This window comes from Alligator sinensis, unplaced genomic scaffold (genome assembly GCF_000455745.1).
Source record: "Alligator sinensis unplaced genomic scaffold, ASM45574v1 scaffold166_1, whole genome shotgun sequence".
NCBI classification, from domain to species: domain Eukaryota; kingdom Metazoa; phylum Chordata; order Crocodylia; family Alligatoridae; genus Alligator; species Alligator sinensis.
In genome coordinates, this window is record NW_005842098.1 from 1930600 (window position 1) to 1955226 (window position 24627).

General features: G+C 44.3%; 1 protein-coding gene across 1 annotated transcript; it reads left to right on the plus strand.

The window, feature by feature from the left end:
- The first annotated feature begins 2037 nt into the window (after positions 1 to 2037).
- On the plus strand, positions 2038 to 24621 carry STRA8 (stimulated by retinoic acid 8). The gene is given in 10 exon segments (XM_025204830.1): positions 2038 to 2367; positions 2370 to 2468; positions 4250 to 4447; positions 6857 to 6932; positions 8164 to 8248; positions 8653 to 8805; positions 17249 to 17534; positions 19476 to 19552; positions 21849 to 21960; positions 24419 to 24621. Coding segments are annotated over 10 exon segments (1491 nt in total). The 3' UTR covers positions 24494 to 24621.
- Positions 24622 to 24627: the final 6 nt, after the last annotated feature.

The window sequence follows — 24627 nt, forward strand, 5'->3', positions numbered from 1 at the left end:
CGCCTGCAGGCGCCGCCAGCAATGTCAGTGGCACCTTTTTGCAGGGGGTGCACCACCATGCTCAGGGGGTGTGCATGCACCTGCTTGCACCCCCTACACGTCACCAATCCTGCTATTCAATCCCCCCCCAGTCTTCTCTTCTGCAGGCTAAATAAGTTCAGTTCCCTCAGCCTGTCCTGAGAATCAAGAATGCAAACACCCGCCCTATCAAACTACCCCCTTCTTAATACATCCAGGCAGGGAGAGGCTGGGCAATGGTGGGGCTGGTGGCAAGGGAGTCTGTATGCAGCTGTGGGCCTATCACTGCTGCCTGCACCAGTCCCCACTCCCCCTGGTTCAGTCCCACCTGCCCGGACCCCATGGCGGCGGTGGCCGAGCACACGGAGAAGCTGGTGCACAAGTACCTGCTGTTCCATGGCTTCACCGGCGCCTCGAAGTAGCTGGACATGGAGATAAAGGCGGATCAGGAGAAGGGCTTTTGGGTGAGCTGCCGCCAGCTGGAAGGGGACTCCAGCACCCACTGTGAGACACGGCCCAGGGCCTGCCAGGCTGGTGGTGCCCAGGGCGGGGAGCTCGGTGCCCAGACATGCCAAGGGATGGTGCCTGGTTGCTCAGTGCAGCATCTCTCCCTGTAGCTGGGATCCTGAGGGAAGAACAAGCCTGTGCCCATGCACTGGCTGCAAATTCTTCATCCTCTTGTTGCTACCACCATTCAAAGAAATGGGTCCATATGCCTGACTGATCTGTTTACCTCACCCCTTTGGCCCTCTCTGGTAGTACCCTTAGTTCAGGGAAGCATTAGTTCTTAGCAATATGTTCTTCTCCACATGTGTGTGTTTTGACACCTGCTTTTCTGTGTTTGAGCATTAAAGGCCATCACCCCTGCAGCCATATTCTTTCAGACCAAATACACATAAAGGACATCACACCTGCAGCCATATTCTTTCAGACCAAATACACAACTAATGTGTGACAGAACAAAGAGCAATGGTCTCAAGTTGCAGCAAGGGCAGTTTAGATTAGATATTAGGAAAAAACTTTCTCACCAGGAGGGTGGTAAATCACTGGAACCCAGAAAGGTGGTGGGATCTCCATCCTTCTAAGTTTTTAAGGCCAAAGACAAAGCCTTGGCTGGGATGATCTAGTTGGAGACAGTCCTGCTTTGAGCAGGGGGTTGGACTAGATGACCTCCTGAGGTCCCTCCCAAATCCTCATTTTCTATGATTCTTTAAGGAAAGCATCTCATTTGACTTGAGTCATATTTCACCATTTACACTTGAGCTGAATTTCTGAGATTTTTTTCCCATAAATTGATTAACTCTGGGTCATTAAAAGGCCTCACCCTGCTTCAGATACTTAAGTGTCCAAGAAGCTGAATCAATGATTCACAACCAGGGTGCCTTGATATCCTTTCAAGGGTGCTGCACAATGTTAGCACCTGTTAGGCATGGAAACACGATTCACAAGAGAAACCCAGAGGTTGCAAACAAGGAATCCAAAAACATCCTGACTTGTGGCCTTTGTGAGTTCTTTCCAACAGCAGAATTGCTCTATTATTTCTCTGTAGTCAGTGAGTGAAAAACTAAGATCTGACATTGAACAAGGGGTGCCAGTGTCTATGAAAGGGTGCCTTGAGACTCTCAAGGGGTGCCTTGATACTAAGAAGGTTGAGAGCTGCTGAGCTCAATCAGTTGTAGGTGCTTAGGTCCCCTGAGTTTGTCATAAGTAGTCGACAAGAGAGATAAGAGATCTGAGCACAACACACTGAGCATAGCCTGGGGATGCCCAGCTACACCTGAAGGCTAAACACGCCACGGGATTCCCGGCCCCAACCTCTCTCATTAGCATCTCAGATGCACTCTCTGCAAACTACAAATCTCAGCATGCAATTCTCCGTGAGGGCGGTCTGCCCGCACTGCATGCTGGGATTTGTAGTCCCCGCAGTCCCCACGGGAATGCAGTCTCAGAGCACGGGCTACAATGCCGATAATGCTCCCGTGGGGTTCAAAAGAGCTGTAAGAAGCGAGCGGACAGACGATGCACAGCCCCAGGACGCTACACATTGGCCAGAACCACAGACCGGGGGGAATCACTCTGACTGAGATAGGGGAGGCGCATTCGTGCCTCAGTGAGGAGCACTTGAGGTCGCGCTCGCCACTTCCCATGACTGCAAGCCCCTCCCCCCCAATCTTTTCCCGCGCTTTTGTTGCCCGCTGTAGCAACAACTGCCGCACCAACGTTCTACCCCAGTCCCACCTGCCTTCCTATTGGCTGCCGGAGATGCCTCCTGCGCCCCGATTGGCTGCCGACCACGTGCGGCTGGTGTTGCTGGGGTCGGGGTCGCGGTAGCCGCGTGGCTCCTGCGTCTATGGGTGGGAGCGACCTGCGGCTATGGGTGGGAGCGAGCCAGCCAGCCTGGTCGCGCCTGGGAGCTGTGCCTGGGACAAGCCAGAGTGCGGGATGAGGCTGTAACTATAGAGAGCTGAGAGGGGGGTGTGGAGTGGGAACAACCCGCCAGGGGCAGGGGCAGGGGCAGGGGCAGGGGCTACAGGGAGGGGTGGGGAGCAGAGCCGAGCCGCCCCTTCCTTACCCCCATGCAGCGTGGTCCACCCTCCTGCTATGCTAGCCTATGTACTGGGCAGGCAGAGCCACTTCCCAGGCCTAGGACACATTGCTGCTGGAACAATTTGTGCCCTGCTAAGGGCTGGAAAAATCCAGACCAGAAACACCCGTACCCCTCCTTTGATTCTCTAAGATCTCTCTTTCTAGAGGCACAACGGGGAAGCTGGGGCTTGCTGTAGTGACTTGGTTTTGTTTGGTCTAATTATTTTTTTCCCCAGTTCTGGAACCCTTGGAGCAAGTGATTTAGGCTGACTCCTAATCTCTCCTCCAGTGTGGTTTAGAAAGGCCAAAAAGTCAACAAGAGTTGGGAGTGGGAGGGAGACTAGGATCATTTCCCCCCACAAGCAGACATTTAAAAAATCCTGTATCATTCACCATGTACCGTCGTGTTTTGGTAGTATTTTACATTAGAAGAGGGAAGGAAGTTTTCAGGACCAGAGTGTATAGGAGTATGAAAAGGTGGTGAGGCCTTTAGTCTGACAGACCAGAAAATGGAGTAATACTGATGGCTCTGGTCTTCATACAGAAAGCAAACTATCTTTGATAACCCTTTTTAACCCTATGCAAATTGTGAGATTGAGCCATGTTCAGATACTTCGTTCATGTTGCCAAGGTAATGGCAGCAAGCATTCCAAGACTCATTTCTGTTGAAGGACATCAGCTATCTTCTCACTGTGCTTGTATCTGTTCCTAAATCCATATATTAAAGTCATTAATAGCATTTGGAAAAAATAAAAAATGTAACGTTTGATAAGCATTACACATTCATTTTTATTTATGTGGCATTTGCCATGATTGATACATTCATACAAACTCAGTAATCAAAACCAGTAAACAGATGCATTCAAATGTGGCTACTATTCCATAATGCAATACCAAACAAGTACACAGATTAGCAATAATTACCTTATGTTTTAATTTGGTAGGTTTCAGTACCACATCCATGTGTGGACTCCACCCTAATGCAGTTCTAAAATAGCATTATATCTTACTAGTTTAGGGTCCGATTCCCTGTAGTAACTGCGGTTAGAGCAGTTCTTAGAAACAAGATCACAGTTCTGTTTAACACATTTTATGTACGTTTCTTCCCTCCTCCCTCACTACTAGCATTTAATTGAAAATGGCAGGGAGGGATCTTTGAAAAATCTATTAGTTTCCATGTGTAATATAATTAGGTATCTTTAAAAAATCTATTAGTTTCCATGTGTAATATAATTTAATATGGCATCACCACTTAATAAGAAAACATTTATGATGTCACAGAGTTCTCACTTCTAGTAATTTAAATGGGAGTTGAAGGCATTGAGCCTCTTGCAAGGTTGAGACCAATGCATACCATAGAAAAAGATTGATCACAGCATTGTGGGGAAAGAAATAATGGATTGCTTACCTGCCTTGGTTGAGTGTGTTTCAAGCCAAATCATCTGCCAGTAGTGGTGGATCAAGTACATATTGATAGTTCATATTTATAAGGCAAAGAAGAGAAGATTTTATCCTTTCATGATTTCCTGCAGGAAGTAAACTGGATTGCTCTGCTGCACCACACTGGACTTAACTTGTTTATCTGCCCACTGTGAGCATTTAAAAGTGCTATTTTTATTTAGTAAAACATAATGTTCCATTGCAGCTTTTGATGGAGACATCTGGAGACTGTAGCAGCCCATATGTCAGAGTGACTCCTGGGTTCCTAGCACATCTGCAAGAGTTGGAGCCCCGGGTGGTAAGAAGACGCTTATCTCAGGCACGACACCGGGCAACACTGGCGGGACTCTTTAACAGTCTGCGGGAAACTGTTTATTCTCAGTCAGACAATTTGGCATCAAAGGTACAGAAAACGTATTTGTTTGTGTGCACTTATATACATACAGGCGCACACCCATATATATGCTTTACATGTGTATATGTTTGTAGGGAAGATTCATAGCTCTGACCACAGTATTTTTGGGACCACATGGCATTTTATCACAGGAGACTTCCTTGAGCCTTCTCCTTATATGCACATCACTTCAGAGCAGGCTAACTGGGGATCTTCTAATGCCAGTGTCAGTAGTTTATCATGTGACTTTTTGCCTGTAAATTTTTTGATTCTTCATAATGGCAGTATTTTCAAAGCTAATCAGGGAATCCCATGATTGAACTGCTTTGACAATGCAGCACTTCAGTACAAAATCAGAACTACTGGGTTATGGTCAGAAACAGTTGTAGGGGAAAGGCAGTTCATTAAGCCTTGCAAATTGGCTTATATCCTGAAGAAAATCAGGAAAGTTAGATAAAATAAAACATTTGAACAACATTTACTTTATAAAAAAAGGAAATTTGACACTAAAATGGTACAAAAGAGGAAGGATTTTGTTGTGGTCAAGACAGGAAGAGGCCTTGGAAGACATGGTTCTATTCCTGACTCTGCCTATGATTCATTTTGCCAAATTACTTGTCACATGTGCTTCTGCTTTCCTGTTCGTAAAATGGAGAGAGTAAAACTTGCTCCAAAGGGGCATCATCTTTGTAAAATGCTTTGAGATCCTTGGAGGGAAGTGCCCAAAAAGTGCAAAGTTTGGCCTGTTTTAACTACAGTATAATGTGGCTTGAGATGGTGCTCTTGTTACATTTTGAGGTACAACTAAAGCTAAAATCATCACTGTCTCAGGAACTAAAAGCCAGCAAATCTAACAAGGCTACCATTCATTTACTATTGTATTTGGAGGGGTATTTCTCTTTGGATGTCTTGTAAGTCTCATAGATTTTTCCTCATCTTGGAATGACTACTTTGATATCTTAATACCCCCACTGCAATTTTTATATGCAATGGAAAGCAGGATTTCTTCAAAAGCCAACACAGAAGTTCTTTCCCAATCCTTCTCTCTTAGTGTCTGGCTTATGATTATGTAAAACCTCAGGTTTACCATATTTTATCATATATAGTACGCACCTTGATTTTGAAGAGTGAGTAGCAATGGATAAGGAGCCAAGACTGCTCACAGGCCAGCTGCCAGCTCCCAATATTGGATGGGATCTGCAGACCTACTTAGTGTACTAGGTCCAGAGCCACATGCCAGATCAGACCTGGGTCCAGAGCTACCTGCTGGCTCCAGAATCAGGTCCCAGGTCCAACCCAGCATGCTGGTTCCCAGGGCTTGCTGAGTCTGGAACCATGCACTGGCTCTGAAGCCATGGTGCCGGGTCCAATCCAGTATGCAGCCCAAAGCTAGCACATGATCCTAGACCTGGTCTGATCATACAGTCCCGGAGCCAGCACAGTTGGGGAGGGGGGGCTCTTGACAGGTCCAGAAATTTGGCAGCAGTGTAGGGAGCCATGGCAGCACTAATTGTCATAGCAACCAAAGCCACTCTTCCTGCCAAATTTACAGAACAGTGAGGACCTCCTTTCCTCACACCAAGTAACCCAATTTTCCCCAGCTGGTTTGGGGGGAAAGCTTTGGGTTATATGTGAAAAAACATGGTATATGTTTAATCTATCTTTAAAAAAGATAGATAATTATGACTGTTCTCTGTAATCATGTAAATGTCTAATTCATTCTTGAATCCAGTGTTGATTTTAGTCCCTGTAACCAAATTCATAGTACTGTAAACCTGGAATAATTGTATTGTTGGCAGTGAGGTTACTGCAGTTCGGTATCAGTATAACTGAGAGAAGGGTTTGGCCAAAGAGATCTTGTCTTATAATTCCTACCTGATATGATTAAAGGGTTGTTTATGTCTGTAGCCAGAAAACATCCTGCAAAATTTTAGCCACATGCTTTTTAGACATCCCACAATGAATGTTAAGTTCAAGCAGAAGGAACAGTTGCTGGCCAGAGAGACGGTCAGAGTAAACCTCAAACCTGTATGAGAATACATATTACATGTGAATGAAAATTTTTATGTTTACTCTGATTCTTGGGTTTTTCCCCTTTTTTATCTGCATCAGAGTAGCTGGCCACAGAATTGGCTTTAAAGGGTTTTGGAGATAGTTGGTAATCCTTCCTTCTCATGTCCTTGTGACAAGGTATTTAGCAGAATTCACAGCATGGTCGTATCGTGAGTGCTTCTTCTCTGACCTCAAACTTGCGGTGTCTGGGTTGTCAGCTGTGTACCTTAGTGCCTCCACCCACACCACCCCAGTCTCCATAGTTGGTAATAAAAAAAGAAAAGGTATAAAAACCAACTAAGTGTTAAAATGTGAATCCAGTCAGAATAGAGGAAGATTGGGTCTGTTTTCTTTTTTTATGTTTAGTGTCAGGTTTTGCGTAAGGCTAAGAATTATATCCAGGAGCTGGAGCAAACCTTGGGTACTTTGCTGAAGATGAAAGGTACTGTATGCCAATATTTGCCTGAAACAGCTTCTGTAAACCTGCTTGTCATTTATTTGTTAAATAGGGACAAATAGCAAGATGCAGCAAAGTGCCTGAGCTAGTATTAAGAACTGGGCCTAGATTTGCCTTTTCCACCCTCAGAAGAAATCTGCCTCTCATTCCGCCCCGCCCCCCCGACTCAGTTCCTACCTGGGTTCTCCCTTGACTGAGCCTGTGTGAGAGGCCCTTATCAACAACAAAAATATCTCCCCTTCCACCCCAGGCCCCATTCTCATTCATCTGATCAATGTATTGGCAGGGCTAGTCCTAGTCTTCACCCATGTATTCCAAGGGCCAGTAGAGGTATATGGCACATGATTCAGAAATAAAGTTGGGTTCCAGGTTGGAGTGAAGGACTGAAAATAGAGCGAAAAGATTTCCTCACAGAAATGTAGGGCATGAAAACTTTACTTAAAATTTTTCTCCAAGGGAGACAATAAGACATGCTGTATTTTTTTTCTTTTGACCTGGTATGTCTTCCCAGACACTCATCCATTAGGCAGTCTCAACACTCTGAGACATAACTGCTTTTTTCAGGATGAGGATGGCAGGGTGAAATTCTTTGAGTACCTGTTACAATCTTCAATCAACTAGCTCAATTTCTGTTGAGTTCTATGAAGTTTCTGGGCATACACAGCTGCCCCAGCAGTGTTATCAGCCATCTGTCCCCACCTCTCTAAGAATCTAGAGACCAGAATTAAACATTAAATGGTCATTCCTTTGGGTGGCAGTGACTTGACTTGCATGCTGATGATTTAAAGCCATTCCATCCATTTTCATTAAGTTAAACAGGGTCAAAACTCCCTTTAGTTGTTCAACTATTACTACTTGAAAGAAAGAAAAATCACAGAATGTTGCATTAACTAGTAGTTGCATGGGCATGAGTTCACTGGTTCTTACCACTGATTAGCAACATTATCAGTTCATGCACCAGTTCAGCATTATAAGGTACCAGTAATTCTAAATTAGCATTATAAGGTACCAGTAATTCTAAATTAGCCACATTATCTTGGCTAGGGATCATAAGCTCCCCACACAACAGATGTTTCTCCCAGTATTATTTTTATAGTATCAAGAACTCCCTGACATTCAGGTCAAATTGCCATCATTACCGTGTTTGATTGGGACCAAGAGTGAGAGAGCTGCTGAACACTCCACTCTGTGACAGTTATCTTTCTGCTGACAACAGAGTCCTTCAGTCTGGAGGATGGGAACCCATCCAGCTTGGAGGAAGTCAAGGAGGAATATATCAAGATGTACTTCAACCATCACAGGTAAGGACTTGCACAAATCAAGAAATGATGTTGATATTTTGTACTTGCTTCCATCCATGTATCTCAAAGCACATTGCAAACATTACCAAATACAGCATCTCTGTCCCTGTGAGGAATACCAAAAATATACAGAGATGAGGAGGTTTCAGCTGCCAAAAAAAACTACAGATTGGACCCTTATATTCAAGTACATGAAATTCCATGCACATTTTTGGTTTTATTCCCAGTTAGTGCTTATGGTTGCCTTTCTTTTTCTTCTTCATAGTGCTTCTTTGCAAGGGGTTTCCATTAGCCCTGCAAAGGAAAAAGTACCTACTCAGAAAGAAAGAGTGACCACAGTAAGGACCATTTTAACCTGGTTGAGGAAGCTATTTAGTTGGCTTCTCCCTATCTTTTCTTTCCAGCTCAGCATCACCCTCTGACACTACAAGTGAAAGTGGTTCCACCATGTGGTATTTGATTCAAGAATATGAAAAAAAAGATGTGGAAGGGGATGGGAGATCCGGACTTACGCAGTCCCCAACCACTTCATCTCCTGACCTGATGGAATTTGAACGGTATGTGTGTCTTTATTTGAGACAACATTCAATTCCTTACTAGCACTGTGACTCTGAACCCCAGTAGGCCCTGCACAAGTTATGGTCAGTCCTCCTCAGCCATATGGCAGCTCCGTAGGCACTGACAGAAATGATGTCTTGTCATACAACTAGCCACCTAAAAGTGCTTTACAGCTGTGCCCTGACAGAAGTGCCTGGCTGCAGAGTGCTTTAAAAGTGTCCCATTAAGTGCGGAGTGCCTTCATTAACTTCTGTCAGTGCACACCAGGAGCATGGCTGGGCTAATGCAGCCCATCCCCAATGTTGTCTTCAGGATTTGGGGGGCGGGGGGAGGAGAGGGAGCTAGGTCTGGGGTTGATACAGCTTTTGGGAAGAGGGGGTGTGGACTGAGAGGGCTCTAGACCGAGCTCCCTTCCCTTCTCCCATCCTGAAGACAGCACCAGAGCCTGTGGGGTGGGGGGCAGCACTAGTGGGGAGAGGCTGCAGACATGCAGCTAGCTTCAGAGTGGCACTTGATTTCCCCACTAGGAACCAACAGAGAATGTCTTTTGGGTCAGGGGGGAGGGGAGGGGGAGGGAGTTGTATGGCTGTAACTCACGGTGCTTCCTGTGAAGTGCCATGAGTTACAACAAGGAGGTGCACATCTGTCAGTGCCCCCTGTCACACAAGTCATGAGGATCCTTCAGCTGCATGAAAGAGGTATAACATTCTTTCAAGTCTATTAGTGCTGTAGAGCAGGAGTCAGCAACATGTTGTCCATGGGTCAAATCCATCCTATAGTACCTCTGGATCTGGCCCATGGAACCAGCGGGGCTTTGGTGGCATTTCAGCATCAGAGAGCTTTGCCCATGCTGGGGCCAGACAGCAAGGAGCAGCTGGGGTACACCCATGCCTAGGGTACAGGGAGAAATGGCAATTCTAGGTCAGAGCAGCAGACCATCTCATACCTAAGCTGGGTTGTTCCAGCCTGCGGCTCCGAAACATTGCCAGCTACTTCTCTGGAGTGACTGATGAGCGGCCGCTGGTGTGTGTCGAAATGGTCTTTACGTTGCAGTATGACCTACTTAATGACAGAAACAGCAGCTTTAAAAGGAGTAGCTACTGGCAGATTCAGGATCAGGGTGTGTTTATGTACCCAGCATAATCTATCCGGATACATGCTCCTGAGTGACTTCTTATCTCTGTGCCCAACTTCTGTTAATACCATTATGGTATTTATTATACATTTTCCCCAAAAGGAGAATATCTTAGGAACATAAAAAATTACCATGCTAGATCAGGCACAAGGTCCGCTGAGTCCAGTACCTTTCTCCAACAGCAATTAGCACTAGATGCTTCAGAGGAAGATATTGAAACATTACAGGTCAGATTATCTCATATTTGTGGCTCCTCTCTTCAACAGTACGAGTTTGGCCAAAGCTGTGAAGCATGAGGGTCAGCATCGCTTTCAAAAATTGTTTTTGTTATCTGGTTAAATGCTCTGTTCTCTTTTAAACTTCCGCAGCCTGCTTTTCTCGGCCACACTGTACAGGATGTTTTCTAAGATTTCCTTTTGTTGTTGATACGGTTTTTGTAAAACCAAGCATGGAGTTGTGCCAGCAGGTGGCAGAGGCCTGCAACATTTATGCTATTATCCTTTACTCCTGTGAAAATCAGACAGAAGGTAATTTGTAGGCAAGAAACATTTACAGAACCTCAGAATATGCTGCATAAGTACTTCTGGAGGGAGTAAGCCACGCTTCACCTCACACTACAACATAGTGTGATAAGTGACTAGTGGTTTGCTCTCTCCCATCCTTACTGATGCACGCAAAGCAAGATGAACAGTAGTGTGGGGACTTGCAGTGTTTTCTTGGCAGCTTCATGGCAGACTGCAGTTGCTGCACATTAACTCCCTTTCACAAGTTGGTCTCCTTTCTTTCTGACACAGCACAGTAGTGACCTAACCAATAAGAACAAACTCATTCCTTTGGTGACGTGACAGTGCACCCACTATCTCCAACCAGCACTACAAATGCATCTCTTTTGAAAAGACTTTGTTCCTGTCACTTAGATGGACTGTCAGAAGCTGCAGCAGCAGAAACACAGAATACTGTCCCTTGTAAAATGCTGCCAGCTTTTACCAGCCCATAAAGACATCAGTGGTTAACCATTCACACTTAGACTTTTAACACAGCAGCCTGATACTAGTTTATCCTTTCAGATAAGGATGGCACCAGCTATTCATTACAGTTATCAATGAAACTGAGACCTAATTTGGTGGGCAGTGCACAAAACTATAGTAATTGTCCTTTGTGAAACCCCCCCAGCAGCTACTTGCGAGTGTTTCAGACCAAATAGTAATTAGTAATTGAACCTGTATAGGTGGTAGATCTATTAGACAAGCTTTCAGGAATTTGCCCTTCCTCAGATCTGAGGTGGGGGGGGGAAACAGATGCAGCCTAAACTAAATCGTAGATAAAGTAATGACTTCTGTTTAACTCAGGGGTAGGCAAAATGCAGCCCGGGGGCTGGATGCGGCCTGCCAGGCCATTCTATCCGGCCCGAGGGGCCCCTAAAAAATTTAGAAAATTTAATATTAATCTGCCCTGGACTGCCTGTCATGCGGCACTCGATGGCTTGCTGAAACTCAGTAAGCGGCCTGCTGCCCAAAATAACTGCCCACCCCTGGTTTAACTCCTTTATGCAAATAAGAAGTCACTTACAGAAGTGGAAGAAGGCTGTAAAACTGGAGTAAAGAGTTCCTGGAAGTAGCTACAAAACAAATAAAGGGGAGTTGAAGTAGATAACCTAATTACATAAAAGAATAAGCTCATTCTAGAGGAAAAGGGTCATTGTTACCTGTGCAGTACAGAGAGCTTAGTGGAAGCAGCAGGAAATGGTAAAGCGCCATAAGGCTGTTGTCTGCGTTTAGTCCATGGTTTTTACTATTAAGTAAACGTGTTAATTTTTGTTCCCAGGCCCATCTTCTGACGGTGTTCTCTAGCTTTCCCTTAAATACAAGGACGGCAAGGTCAGAAATGGAGTGGTTGTTCTGTGAAAAGTGTTATTCTGCTGGAGATAGGGTATTTCTGTCCTTTATCATTTTTCTGTGAGATTTCATTCTGGAGTACAGTCATTGTTTAATTTCATCTACACAGTTTCCCTGAGGGTATTTGGTGCATTGGATGAGATGTCAATCATAGAATGTGGTATATGTGTAGGATCGTCAGAGTTTGCTTGTTTTCCTTGCGCGAGCGTGTTGATTGTAGTGTTGGTGGATATTTGCTGATAGGTTTTTGCATTTGCTATTTAGGCAGGGTTCTGTTCTTAGTCATCAGAGTTTGCTTCTGAAGACAAGTTGGGCGAGGCTTGGAGGACGTTGGGAAGCAAGGAGCAGGAGGGCTGAGAATATTTCTTTCACGTCCCAGTCTTCTTTATCTATAGGCTGTTTGATGATCCTTGTTGTAGGTTCCACTGCAGGACAGCATGTGACAGGCATGGGTGCATAGTTGTTGTATCTGTGGTGTAGGGGTTCTTTTATATTGTAGTGGGTTTGTGCAGGATATATGGGCGGCTTGTTCAAAAATGTCTGTTTTTCTACTGGAGTTTTTTTGCATTTGCAGGCTAACGTCAATTTTCAGACTGGTGAAGTGGGTGTCATGAGTCTTTTCCTCCGTACAGATGTGGTGACATGTGAGGGCCTCACTATACTTTAGAGCTTGCTTGGTGTGTATGGGATGATTCCTGGTTCTACAGAAGTAAGTGTAGCGGTCTGTGGGGTTTTTTGTGCATATTAGTGTGATGGATGCCATTCTGGATGTCATTGTATCTGGAAAGTTGACGTTAGAGTCAGAGTATTCCATGTAAAATCCTATTGCAAAGCTTGAAGGGACCTGGAAACAGAAATGCCTCTCATCTTGAGAATGATACCTCTTGGTCTGGTGACAGCAAATCTGTTTGGGAGAATCCCAGTCTTCTTGTCCTGCTTTCTCTGTTCAGTCTTCAGGCCTGACAATTTGGGATTGTTCAGGAACTTAAGTTATATGAAAATACTGTAAAATGATAAAGCCACCTCAGTTCTTGCTAACTGAACAGTGGAGCAACCTTGTAATAGAGAAGTTGAAGATTAAATACTAATGATCTTGGAAGGGAGGAGCTTTATTTATTTATATTTACAAATCTTGGCTCATTACAATAATCATTTTCTAAAAGATTAAACAACTTTCAGTTGTTTTCACCTGCAGTATGCTTCAGTCAGTCAGAAGACCTGCTTAATTCGGATATCTTCCAAGGAATCATTTTGAGCTCAGTAGAATGACTGCCACTTTTTTGGAAACAGAACATCTGTTTCATGTTGCTTTGAACTTTGGCTTTTCATTTGGGAAGGCCTAAGATTTAACAGCCCAAATACAAATATAGCTTTGTTCAGAGGTAGCTATTATTATGCCAATGGCAAAACAGGTTTCAAAAGAGAAATGAGGGTTTGGTGGTTTATTCATTGGATTAAAACATGGGAGCTCTAGCTTGAATTCCCAGCTTTACTACATATTTTCTGTGGGACTTTGTGAAATACCTGTCCTTCTGCCACAGATTCCTGTAAAATGGAGAAAATAATACACCTACACACTTTGTCTTGTAACCTAAATAGTTACATATGCATAATGATACTGTGTTAAGTTCTATCACTCGCTATTTTTTCCCTTAGGCCCCCCCCCACCCCTTGCTTCATTCAATACACAGGCTGGATTGTGCTCACTTAGCGAGCAGCTAATCATAGATTTCATAAACGTTAAAGCTGGAAGGGACCTCAGAAGATCATCGAGTCCAGCCCACTGCCCATGGGGCAGGAAGTCAGCTGGGGTCATAGGATCCCAGCAAGATAAACATCCAAATTTCTCTTGAAAGCGTTCAAAGTAGGTACTTGAACCACCTCCGATGGCAGGCTATTCCAGACCTTGGGGGCTCGGACAGTGAAGAAGTTCTTCCTTATGTCCAGCCTGAAACGGTCTTGGAGGAGTTTATAACCATTTGACCTTGTTTTCCCTTGGGGTGCTCTGGTGACCAAATGTTCCCCCAGATGCTGGTGAACACCCCTTATAAACTTATAGGTGGTCGTCAGATCGCCACTGAGCCTGCGCTTTTCCAGGCTGAAGTCCCATAGCTCTCAACCTCTCGTCATAAGGTCTGTTTTCCTGACCTCTTATCATGCATGCGGCTCTCTGCACTCTCTCAAGCTTCTCCACATCCTTTTTGAATTGTGGAGCCCAAAACTGGATGCAGTACTCCAGCTACGGCCTCACCAAGGCCAAGTACAAGGGGAGAATGATGTCCTGGGATTTGCTTGAGAAGCATCTATGGATGCAAGCCAGCGTTTTGCTCGCTTTACTAGCAGCAGCATCACATTGAAGGCCTATGTTCATCTTGTGGTCAATCATGATCCCCAAGTCCCTTTCATCTGTAGTGCTAGCCAGCATAGCACTGCCAAGCCTATAAGAGTGCTGCAGGTTTTTCTTCCCAAGGTGGAGAACCTTGCATTTTTTGGTGTTAAACACCATCAGGTTCTCACATCCACTCGTTTCCTGAGCCTGTCAAGGTCAGACTGGATCGCCTTCCTGTCCTCAGGTGTGGATGCTTTACCCCAAAGTTTGGTATCATCAGTGATGATCACTTGATTGTTTTTTCCTTATTCTTAAGTGTTCTGCCCCAGTCCTTATTTATTGCAGTCTCTGCTCCAGAAACAGCAGGTTGTTCACAGCTCTACTACAGGGGTGGATATCTACAGCATGTATGTCACAAGTTGCATGGGCAGTCTCTGTGGGCTCCTATAGACATGCAGCGAGGCTGCTCCATTGTGCTGGAAATCCAGTGCATCGGAGCAGACCCAATTAATCAAGTCTGCTGGAGCACAGACATTAATGTGCTCCAGCAGCTTCCTGTGTCACGTGTATCAGCATTCCCATACTGAAAAATGGCAGCACAGCGCTTTAATCTAAAGCTCATTCGCTGAGTTTTATTTCAAAGCACCCTGCCACCATTTTTCAGTGTGGGGACACTGATACAAGTGATGCTTGAGTGCTTTTAATTAGCACAGCTTGCTAATTAAAGCACCTCCCACCTCCTGGAGCATGCCTATAAAACACCGTGTGTGTGGCATGTAGCAGATCAGGAAGAGAGCAGAGATCACAGCAGCAGATATGGCAGGGAGCAGAAAGCACAGCAGTCTTGGGAAGATAAATGGGATTGGGGTGACATTTGGGGAGAGTGCAGGGATTAATTTGTGGCCCACCTGCCAGAAAGTTTGGCCCCCACTGTCCTAGTATGTGCAAGTACTTCACAAACGTTAATGATTTTATTTCCAAAACACTCCTGTTGGGGTTGTGGATGTTGGACTAGTGTCCCCATTTTAAAGATGGGCAACTGAGCAACAGTGGCATTAAAACTCAAGCTTTCCACTTATTTTGGGTGTCCAGTTTGAGACACCCAGGACCTGATTTTTCAGACTCCTTAGCATTGCCTAGCATTTTATGTATTGAGAACACAGCTCCCTTAGATGTCACTTGCAACATGGAATGCTCAGCACTTTCACATCTCAGACCCCAGGATATCAAATGGGGCATCCAGAAAATAAGAAAAATATAATTACTGACCAGGTGCAAGAAGTCTGGTGTAAGTGATTTGACAAATCCAACACAGCAATTGCATGGCAGAGACACAAAAAGAATCAGGTTCTCCTGGGCAACATTCAATGGCCTTAACAAGGAGCTGTAGTGTAAGTAGAGGTGGGTGAGCAGGGCATCAGCCCTGTATGCTGGGAGTCTGCACTGTGGTATCAGCAGTGTATGCGCACAGATCCCTATTCTCTGGCACTTGGTACCCCCTCACCTACTCCCCTTTCCCCCTCCATGGCCAAGGCACCAAAATTGCTAGTTAAGCCTCTGACAAGGAGACCTTCCCTTATCTCTTCCAGAAATTCCCTGCCTTGTTCACTACATACCTTCCAGTTTCCACAGGGGAGTGTCTGGTGGGTACAAATCATCCAACTTCTGCATCAAAGAAACAAGGGTCCTTAAACAAATCTACTTCCCCGCATTGCTGATTCATTCTGAGCACAGAGGTTCTGTGGAAAATAATAATCTGTGAGCATATAATTAAAGGCTGCATTGTAATGCACATACACGAAGGGCTTGCATTACAGTTGTGGTCAGCCTTAATTCCAGCATTTCCCAACTGTAAAGTGATGGACTTTGAAGCCTTAATAATGTCCTTTCAGTGGTGTTTGCTGTGTGTAATTTGCTGAGTTTTTTTTTTTTTTTAAATCAGGAAATGGAAAAACAAATCCCATTAGATTGGCTTCATAGTGACACTGTGTGGATCATCACTACAGCTTGGAAGAAAGTGTGCTGTCAAGGGCGCACACTTCCTGTTCATTTTCCAAAGCTTTACCCTTGCTCCATGTCACCATCAGACCTCTCAGGCTCCATTTATTAGGCTCATCCCATTCTTCATTTAATTTCCAAGTAAATCCTAGTTTCACTCCCACACTGCCGTTCCCAGTCTCCTTGCCCTGCTCTCTCTGTTCAGCTAGTGCTGGTTCTCTCCTGTTCTCTGGCTTCTCATCAGATTTGTTCTTTCCTTCATCACTTTTTTTCCCCAGCCCACTAGTATTTGGTCCCAGTCTTCTTACTCAGCCAACCCCATGTTTGTCTTTCTACCAGCTTAGTCTCTCTCTCCTGTTACCCTCTCCAGATCCCAGCAGAGCCTACAGAAGCCCAAAGTTTCAGTTGCAGGGAGAATTCTGTGTATACCCAGACAGGAGTATATTGGGTGTGGATAAAATCGGTGGTGTATTTAGCTGCTAAAGTCTAAGAAGTCTCTACTGAGCATGTATGAAGTGTGATTTTTTCAAAAACATGGCCAGATTTGGCTGTTTTCCCACAGAAATGGCAAAAGGCACATCCAATTCACTACATTTCAAGTAACCACTCCAAAGAGAGGGGCATTAGAGATTCCTAAAGAAAGGAGTTACAGTTGAACATAGGTACAATAACATGCGGGGGGCGGGGGGTGTCCCCCATAACCATGTTCTCAGAAACAGCTGAACCTTTTGAGTTAATTAAAATGCTAAAAAACAAATACATTTAAAAATAAATAAAATTAAAGCCTATGTGTTTCAACCTCAGGCAGACTCCCAGCATAGGAAATTTCATTCCAAAAGGTTACAGCTTGGTAGACTTTTAAGCAATTGGAAACAGGGGCTTACAATGGGGAGTATAGAGCAGCTTTAATGGTGGGCAGTGCCAACCATCCCATCTGTAATAATAATTGTACAAGGTCCCTGAGGGAGTCAGTGGCATTGTTGAGATTATAAACTAAAACTTAGTTCCCAGTCCCTTGCTGCTGTAACATTGCACCGCTGCATCACAAGCTGCCTTTTAGAGATCCCTCCTTTCATTTATTGCAGGTACCTGTATTTCTATAAACAGACAGTGGACCTGCTGGTTGAGAATGGGATTGTGTGCACTGAAGAGGTCACTCTCCCTGTGGTCTCAACAGCTATTTCCCACCTATGGCAGGAACTTACGGAAGAAAGGAGAGAAAGCGTGTTGCAGTACTGTAGTCAGAGACAGAATGTCCTCCCAAATGCCAGGGCTCAGTGTTCTGAGCCTGTGTGCAGTGAAGGCAGTGTGAGGGACAGCACAGCTAACAGTCAGGAAGCCAGTGGTTCATCAGTATCCACGCCAGAGGAAGTAAGTAGCACTTAATAACAGAGACTTCTCACTTCAGGAGCCACAGGCCTAGAGAAAGCTGATATCTTTTGTCAACTGTGAATCTGTTCCAGAGGATGCACATTATTATAAGAAACTATTTCCCACCCATCGGAATACAGCACTGCAGTAAACTTTTACAGTGAATTCTCTCACTCTGCAGTAGATCCATAACATTGTGGTTGCCAGTTGCTTTGTCTTGCTAGGCTGTCTCAGCACATGCAGGTGAGAGCACCGGTGTTGATCTGCAGTGCAGTGAGGAACCGGCCTGTAGGAAACATTTAGCTTTGCTCTAACACAGGCAGGGTAAGGCAAGGAAGGCATGCAAGTACCATTATACAGATCCTGCAGGAAGCACAGCTTAGCTTGACTCAAGGATCAGTGTTCAGATGGCTATGGCTGTTTTCTAACAGCACATTTAAAAGTGAGAAATACAAGGGACAATTGCTGTAGGCCCTTCCTCAGTTTTAGTGATATTCAGAAGTTCTGCTGATACTGCCAGCTGCATGCATGCCAACATACCTCAGCAGAGGTGGGCAGTCAGGACATTTATACACATACCTTTTAGTTCACAGATGCACCAGAGATCTGCCGCTTTGGAGCAGACTGGATTAATCGAGTCTGCTCTGCATGGGAGCTGATGCACACTGCGCTGCATTGCTTGCATTTGTATAAGTGGTGAAATGTGCATCAGCGCAGAGAAAATGGCGGCAGTACGATTTTGAACTAAAGCACCTCCGAGGTGTTTTAGTTCAAAAGTGCACCGTCGCCATTTTCTTATTGCTGATGTGCATTTCACCGCTTATACAACTGCAAGCGTCACAGTGCCAGGCGCTTGCACATGTAAAAATGCTCACAGTAACTAGGTAGCATCAGAAATCTGTTAGTTAAAGCAGGCGTTCCCAACCCCTGGGCAATGGCCCAGTACCGGGCCATGAAGGGTTGGCTGCTGGTCCACAGGAGGGTTGGCTGCCAGACCAGAAGATGGTAAGTGACCGGCATACTGTAGGCCAGCAGCCAACCCTTTTTTATACCAAGTATAAAAAAAGGGTTGGCTGCCAGCCTGCAGTATGCCGGTCACTGCTGGTCTGCAGTTTGCTAACCTGCAGCCACTTTCAGGCTGTGGTTTGCCAGTCCGCAGTCACTTCTGATCCGCGGTTTTGCAGTCCGCAGCATAGAAATGTTGGGAACCCCTGGGTTAAAGGAAAGATAATTCATTGTAAGCATTTGCTGAATTGTCAGTGAGTTGAACAATTAGCCACTCAGAGCAAGATTGGGTAACTTCATTGGGTGTTTTTATTCCCCTCTAACGCATCCATAGATTGCAGTGACAAGGGTCACATGTTTCCTTTTAAGTTGCAAGGAAATTAAACCTGTCTAATTTCTAACCGGTCTACTTACAGACTTGTGTTGGAGCATGACATGTATATTAGCTTCTGGCACTAGGAGTAACAGGAACTAATTAGACTAATGACCTTATGCAACTGGAATGTAGAACACCAGATCTCCGTTGCAACTGGAACTCCAGCCTGAATAGCAGTGTGTGGGACTGCTTGGTACAGCCAAGATCCTTGGCTGGATATGTCAATAACAGCTAACTGAAAAGTCTGGGAAAGCCATGAATAATCACTGCCTTGCACTGATGCTTTTGAAGGTGGTTGGCTAAAATCAACTTCTCAGAAACTGAAAAGACAGTCCTGATGGAACTGAGCCCAAGCTCCTGTTCTAGCTGTGTAGTAAGGACCATGACTTATGTTTTTCAGAGGCAGAAATAATTATGGATCCAAGCTAGCTATAAACATACCTGGCAAAGAGGGAAGAAAGAATTCCCACATTTTAAATACTTAATTATCAAAAATTATAGATTGAGTAACACTGTAAAATGCCTAATAGATTTAACATCTCAAATGTTTTCTTTTCTAGGTACTATTTGAAGATGCATTTGATGTTGCTGCTGGGTTTCTTGACAGAAATGAGACGCAGACAACGTCCAATCTAGGGTAAGTATAAACAAACCCAGTCTACTATCCAGCACTTAATTTTTTTGATGTTAAAGCAACATCCGTATTTGTGTCCTAATTCAGAACCTCTTTTAAAGACTACAGTCTGCCACAGCTTGTGGCCTTGTCACATGTTTATTGGCAACAGTTGCAAACTATTGAAATATATTGCTAGTATGTGTTAGAAGATGCCCTCACCTAACCATCCATCTTGTCCACTGCCCTACATCACACAGTGGCAAAGCACAGATGCCAAAAGGTAGAGTGAACAGGATATGATGAGGGTTTTTCTCCTGCTCCTCTCCTGGTTGCAGCCTCCAGCATTTAAGGTCTAAGATATTCTTATTCAGTGGCTGGTCTTGGCTGGGATTTTCTGTTCTTGCATGTTGCTTTTTCAATAAATAAATTCTCTAAAAATTTAAAGGATCCTTTGAACACACCAGCTCTGATTCTGTCTTATACCACCACTCAATGTTACACTGCCAAAGCAGTGTGAATGAAAACAAGAGGATTTAGATCATTAACTCAATTGTATAATAATGTTTAATTAAAAGAAAACCATCAATTGTGGCTTGACTGATACACATTGAAGATTAGGGGAACATTCCACGGTGCAGTATGTTATGGCCCTAGTTCAGTGGTTCTCAGCCTGGATGCCACAGTACCCTGGAAAGCCATGAGACTTTCAAGGGAGCCACACTGCTGCCACTGCTAGCTGAAACCCCTTTTTTTCCAGCAGGAGGGGCACACAGGGCCAGACAGGGCAGCAGCAGCAGGAGTGGGCACTCCTGCCTGCATTAGGTTTTGTTCCTTTCCCTTTCCTGCTCCACTCTGCTCCCTTATTGACTGGTAGTTTGTAACACAGGCAGCAGGACACAGAGGGACTCTGGGTGAAGGGTATAACCACATTCAGCTTCTGTAAAACTCACATTTTCTATTTACAAACTGAAGACAATGCGGGAGGAGAGCAGAGCAAAGAAGGGAGAAGAGCAAAGCCTAATACAGATTGCTCCGCAGCAAGAGCACTCGCTCTTGCCGCAGCATGTCCCCACCCAGCCCTGTTTGTCCCTCCTGGAAAGAGGCACATGGTTTTCACCAAGGTGTCATCAAATTCACTAAAGTTATGGAGAGATGCCTTGAGTTTAAAACCTGGCAGGGGAGACACCATGATCTAGAAGGTGATTTTCCAGACTAATATGATATAGAGTTTGTACTAGCTTACCTGGCAGGGAAAACACCATGTATCTGTGTCCATGAAGATAGTTTTCCTTAAGCTTTTCCAGAGATAACTGTTCTTCTGGCATGGTTTAGTACCTGCCGAGGTGTTGGGGCTTAAAGCCTACTTTATGGAAATGGGAGGCTCCTTCCTAGCTTGCTTCTGCAGCCATATGGCTGAGGGCAGGCGAAACTTGGGGGCATGCGAACCCCAAGCCTCCAGGCTTGGGCCTGCACATGGAATTCCTGCCAAAAGACTTTGGAAATATCTGAAGCCCCTAGTGGCGGGTGGGGAATGTTGCCGGTTGTAGGGCCACTTATGGTTCTGGACTGACTCATGGATTTGGACTTGATTTGGCTTGGAACACGAAAAATTTCTTTAAAAAAAATTTTTTTTAAGTTTGAGAACCACTGCCCTAGTCTTTAATATTTGAACACTCAAGTTCAAAACCAGGTTTAAGCCAGAAGTCAAACTGTATTTCAATGCAGAGTTGATACAAGTCCATTCCCTTCACCCAGATCAGAATTTAGGACAGTTGGGTCTTTATTGTCTCTTTATTTAAAATTAAGGGACAACAGCAGAACTTTATGGGAATTCAGGAAAAATTGTGGACATGGCTTCCAGGCTCAAGGGGTATTTGCAGAGCCTTTGATGGAAGTCAGTCTCCACATGCCCACGTAGTGACTACTGACATTCTGAGGCATTTTCTTGGCCACATAAAGTGGTTTCATTTAATGTAAGAAATCAAAGGAGTTCATATGAATAAGGGCAACGAAGGCATCTAAACACCCCAGCTGCAAGACAACTGGATCCTTACTGGTATATGCTTTCTTTATACTTTCCCCTAGAGCAGTAGGATCAAATCTGTCACGTCTCTCTGAATTTCTTTGCTGTGATAATTGTTCCTTACATTATACTAATGTGTTCCTATCATTTGCTGAGTAATATATTCCTATTCTCCACTGTTCAGTGGTTTTCCTGAACTGTTTTTTGGGTTTTTTTGAGAGAGAGAGAGAGAGAAAGTGAGCAAGAAGAGGGAGGAGACAGGGCATTTAATATCATTTCTGTGTCTGTTTTCAGTTCAGCCTTCTCAGGCTGCACCTCAGAAAATCCAGAGGATATCCACCAACTCTACTTGCAGATCATTGGGTTCTTAAAAGGCCTTTTCTTTGTGAACACGCCATTTCCCCAGGTAAGACTCATCAATGTGCTCATTATGGAGGAAGCAGCATAGTCTTATGCATATCAAAGCAGTATTTCCAGTTAATGGACCTTTGCTCATATTTCACTGGGTCATCCCATCATGCAGTCTTAATCTGAAGAGATGGAAGCACGTTGGTGGGCTAGAATAGTTAATCACAATAGTAAGGGGTGAGTCAGTGAAGTCATGACAAGACAAAGAACGTGAGCTAGACTTGGAACAAGAATGAGAATGAAAAAACATTGCATAGCATAAATGTAAAGAAAGTTAAGGAATAATGTGCGAGAAGGCAGCTCTGAGGCACAATGTCGTCCAGCTGAAGGATTCCTCAAGTTTAACCCGAAACCTTGCGTGCACTTCTGCGCATGAATCCCAGGCAGTCTGATGAGAGATGGCCCAGGGGAGCTTGCTAGGATTCATAGAGCATGGGGCATTGATAAGCAAAATGCAAGGGCATGCATTTTAATTTAGGTTATTACAATAAACTACATCTAGGAAACGATACCGTGAACCAGAGTACAACTCATGAAAGGTTGTGGGGTTTTTTGGATTTGTTTGTGTTTTTGGGGGGAGGGGGGCAGTTTGGGAACAGAGATAGAGTCCCAATGAACAGCAGATGCTGAAAGTGTCTATACTGTAGGTAGAGCTGCCTGAGCTAGCTTTTAGCAAGTTCACTTAGGTAACCAGTGGCTAGCAAGCTATAGCATCATGCCCTGCAAAACCACCAGAGACAAATTAGCTTCCTGGATTCCATTTTGCCATGGCTAGATTGCCACATGTACCTGTACTAGCTAATTTAAAACTAACTCAGCCATATCTTAATTACATTGCAGTTACTGCTGTGTCAGTAGCATCTGTTCCTCCTCTGTAGCACAGCACCTCTTGCAAGTTCTCCACTAGCTGTGGTATGTAGTGACCAGCATTAGCAGTACAAATGGTAAAAAACATCCCAGGATGAGCAAGTGTCTTGCAGGTTCATGCATGCAACTTGAAGAAAATGCAACAAAGGTGGGGTGGGATTGCAGATGGCCCTGTAAAATCAAGGTTTATAGCCAAGCCAAACCCTACAACACAGCCCATCATTGCCTGTCCCTCTCTGCCTGTAGGATAAATGCAGGACTGATAAGATTTATCATTGGCCACTTATATTAACTAGTTCCATTTCCACTCCTCTCAGGAAACAACATTAAATTGTTTTGGGTGACGCACAATTAGAATTTTACAGTTACAGACACAGTAAGTGCAGCTGCTCTTGAGAAGTTGCTGGTCTGGATCTGAGATGTTGAAACATTGGTCTCCCCACTTTGGAAACTACTTGAAAGACCACAATGCAGAAAAAGAAAAAGCAGTGTTTAGACAAGGAAGGAGAATAATTTCAAAAGGACCCCAGCCTGAAACAGAAAGGGAAAATTGACGTTGCGTGATAGGAAAATATTTCCAAAAGTGAAGTCAGGAAGGTACTAAACCTGTCCAGAACTGCTGATGTCTCCAGGCCACACAGTAAAAGGTGCTCAACAGCAGATGAGTGAAACATTAATATAGATCCAGGGTAGAATTTTCAAAAGGATGAAAGTGAAAGCCAGCTGGAGATGGGCAAACCTGCGTAGATGCTTCTGTAAATGCCACTACGCAGCTATTTACACATTTTGGATGACTAAATATATTACAAAATCCAGCTTTAGGAGTCTAGAATCACTTTGAAAGTAAATGGGACTTAAGTAAATAGCTCATTTTTTAAAAGAGGACTTGGGCACATTTACATCTTCACTGACTGCCTGTCTTGCATGCATACCAGCCCAGCCTCTGGCTTCTTTACTATTCATTCCATCCAGGAAGAGCACACACCAACTGCAGAGGCTTCCTCAGCCTGACAAAGAGTTTTTTAACCTGAAAGCTTGCTAAAAAATGTTTTTCCAGCTATTTAAGTTGGTCTAATAAAAGATATCAGATTCACCCAAAGAACCTTGTCATATATTATTTACGCACTTTTAAAAGTTTTATCTGTGGTCTAAAGAAACTTGCATTGGGAGACTTAGCCAACTGTTTCATCCCTGAGCCTTTCAATTCCTGAGAGTTGCTCTGTGTCCCTAAGTCAGTCAAAGAGACAGACACTTATGGAAAGTAAGGCACAAACCTGCAACTTTGAAATCAGCAGGACTTGAGATCACACAGTAACTTGCAGGATATGCCTATACTGTGTCCCTAAGAAATTAACCTGCTCCCATGGTACATTAGTTACAGCTCTAAATGAGTTACATTAGAACATGACAGAATCCTATGTTCTTAGGAGTTGGTTAAAACAGGGAGCCCTTCTTCAGACAACCCTTGCCATTGTCCTCGACTGGTAAGTACCCAGGGTTTACAAAAAAGGAAAGGGTGCATCTGCTGAAGTTTGTGGGTACTGATCAACCAGAATTCGAATAAAAACACAGCCCATTTTGTTTTGCAGGGAGATTCTGTTCAGTTTGATTATGAGACCGTGATGCTGAGGTGCACAGAGACCTTTGATGATGAAGATTTGTAAATAAAGTGTCTCCAGTGACTAGAACAACAGAAGCATTGCTTGATGCCCTTGGTCACCACCTCTGCTCCAGAGGGATGCTTCAGTGCAAGGATGGAGAAACCATTGATGCGATTTGTTACTGTTGACCTCTCTTT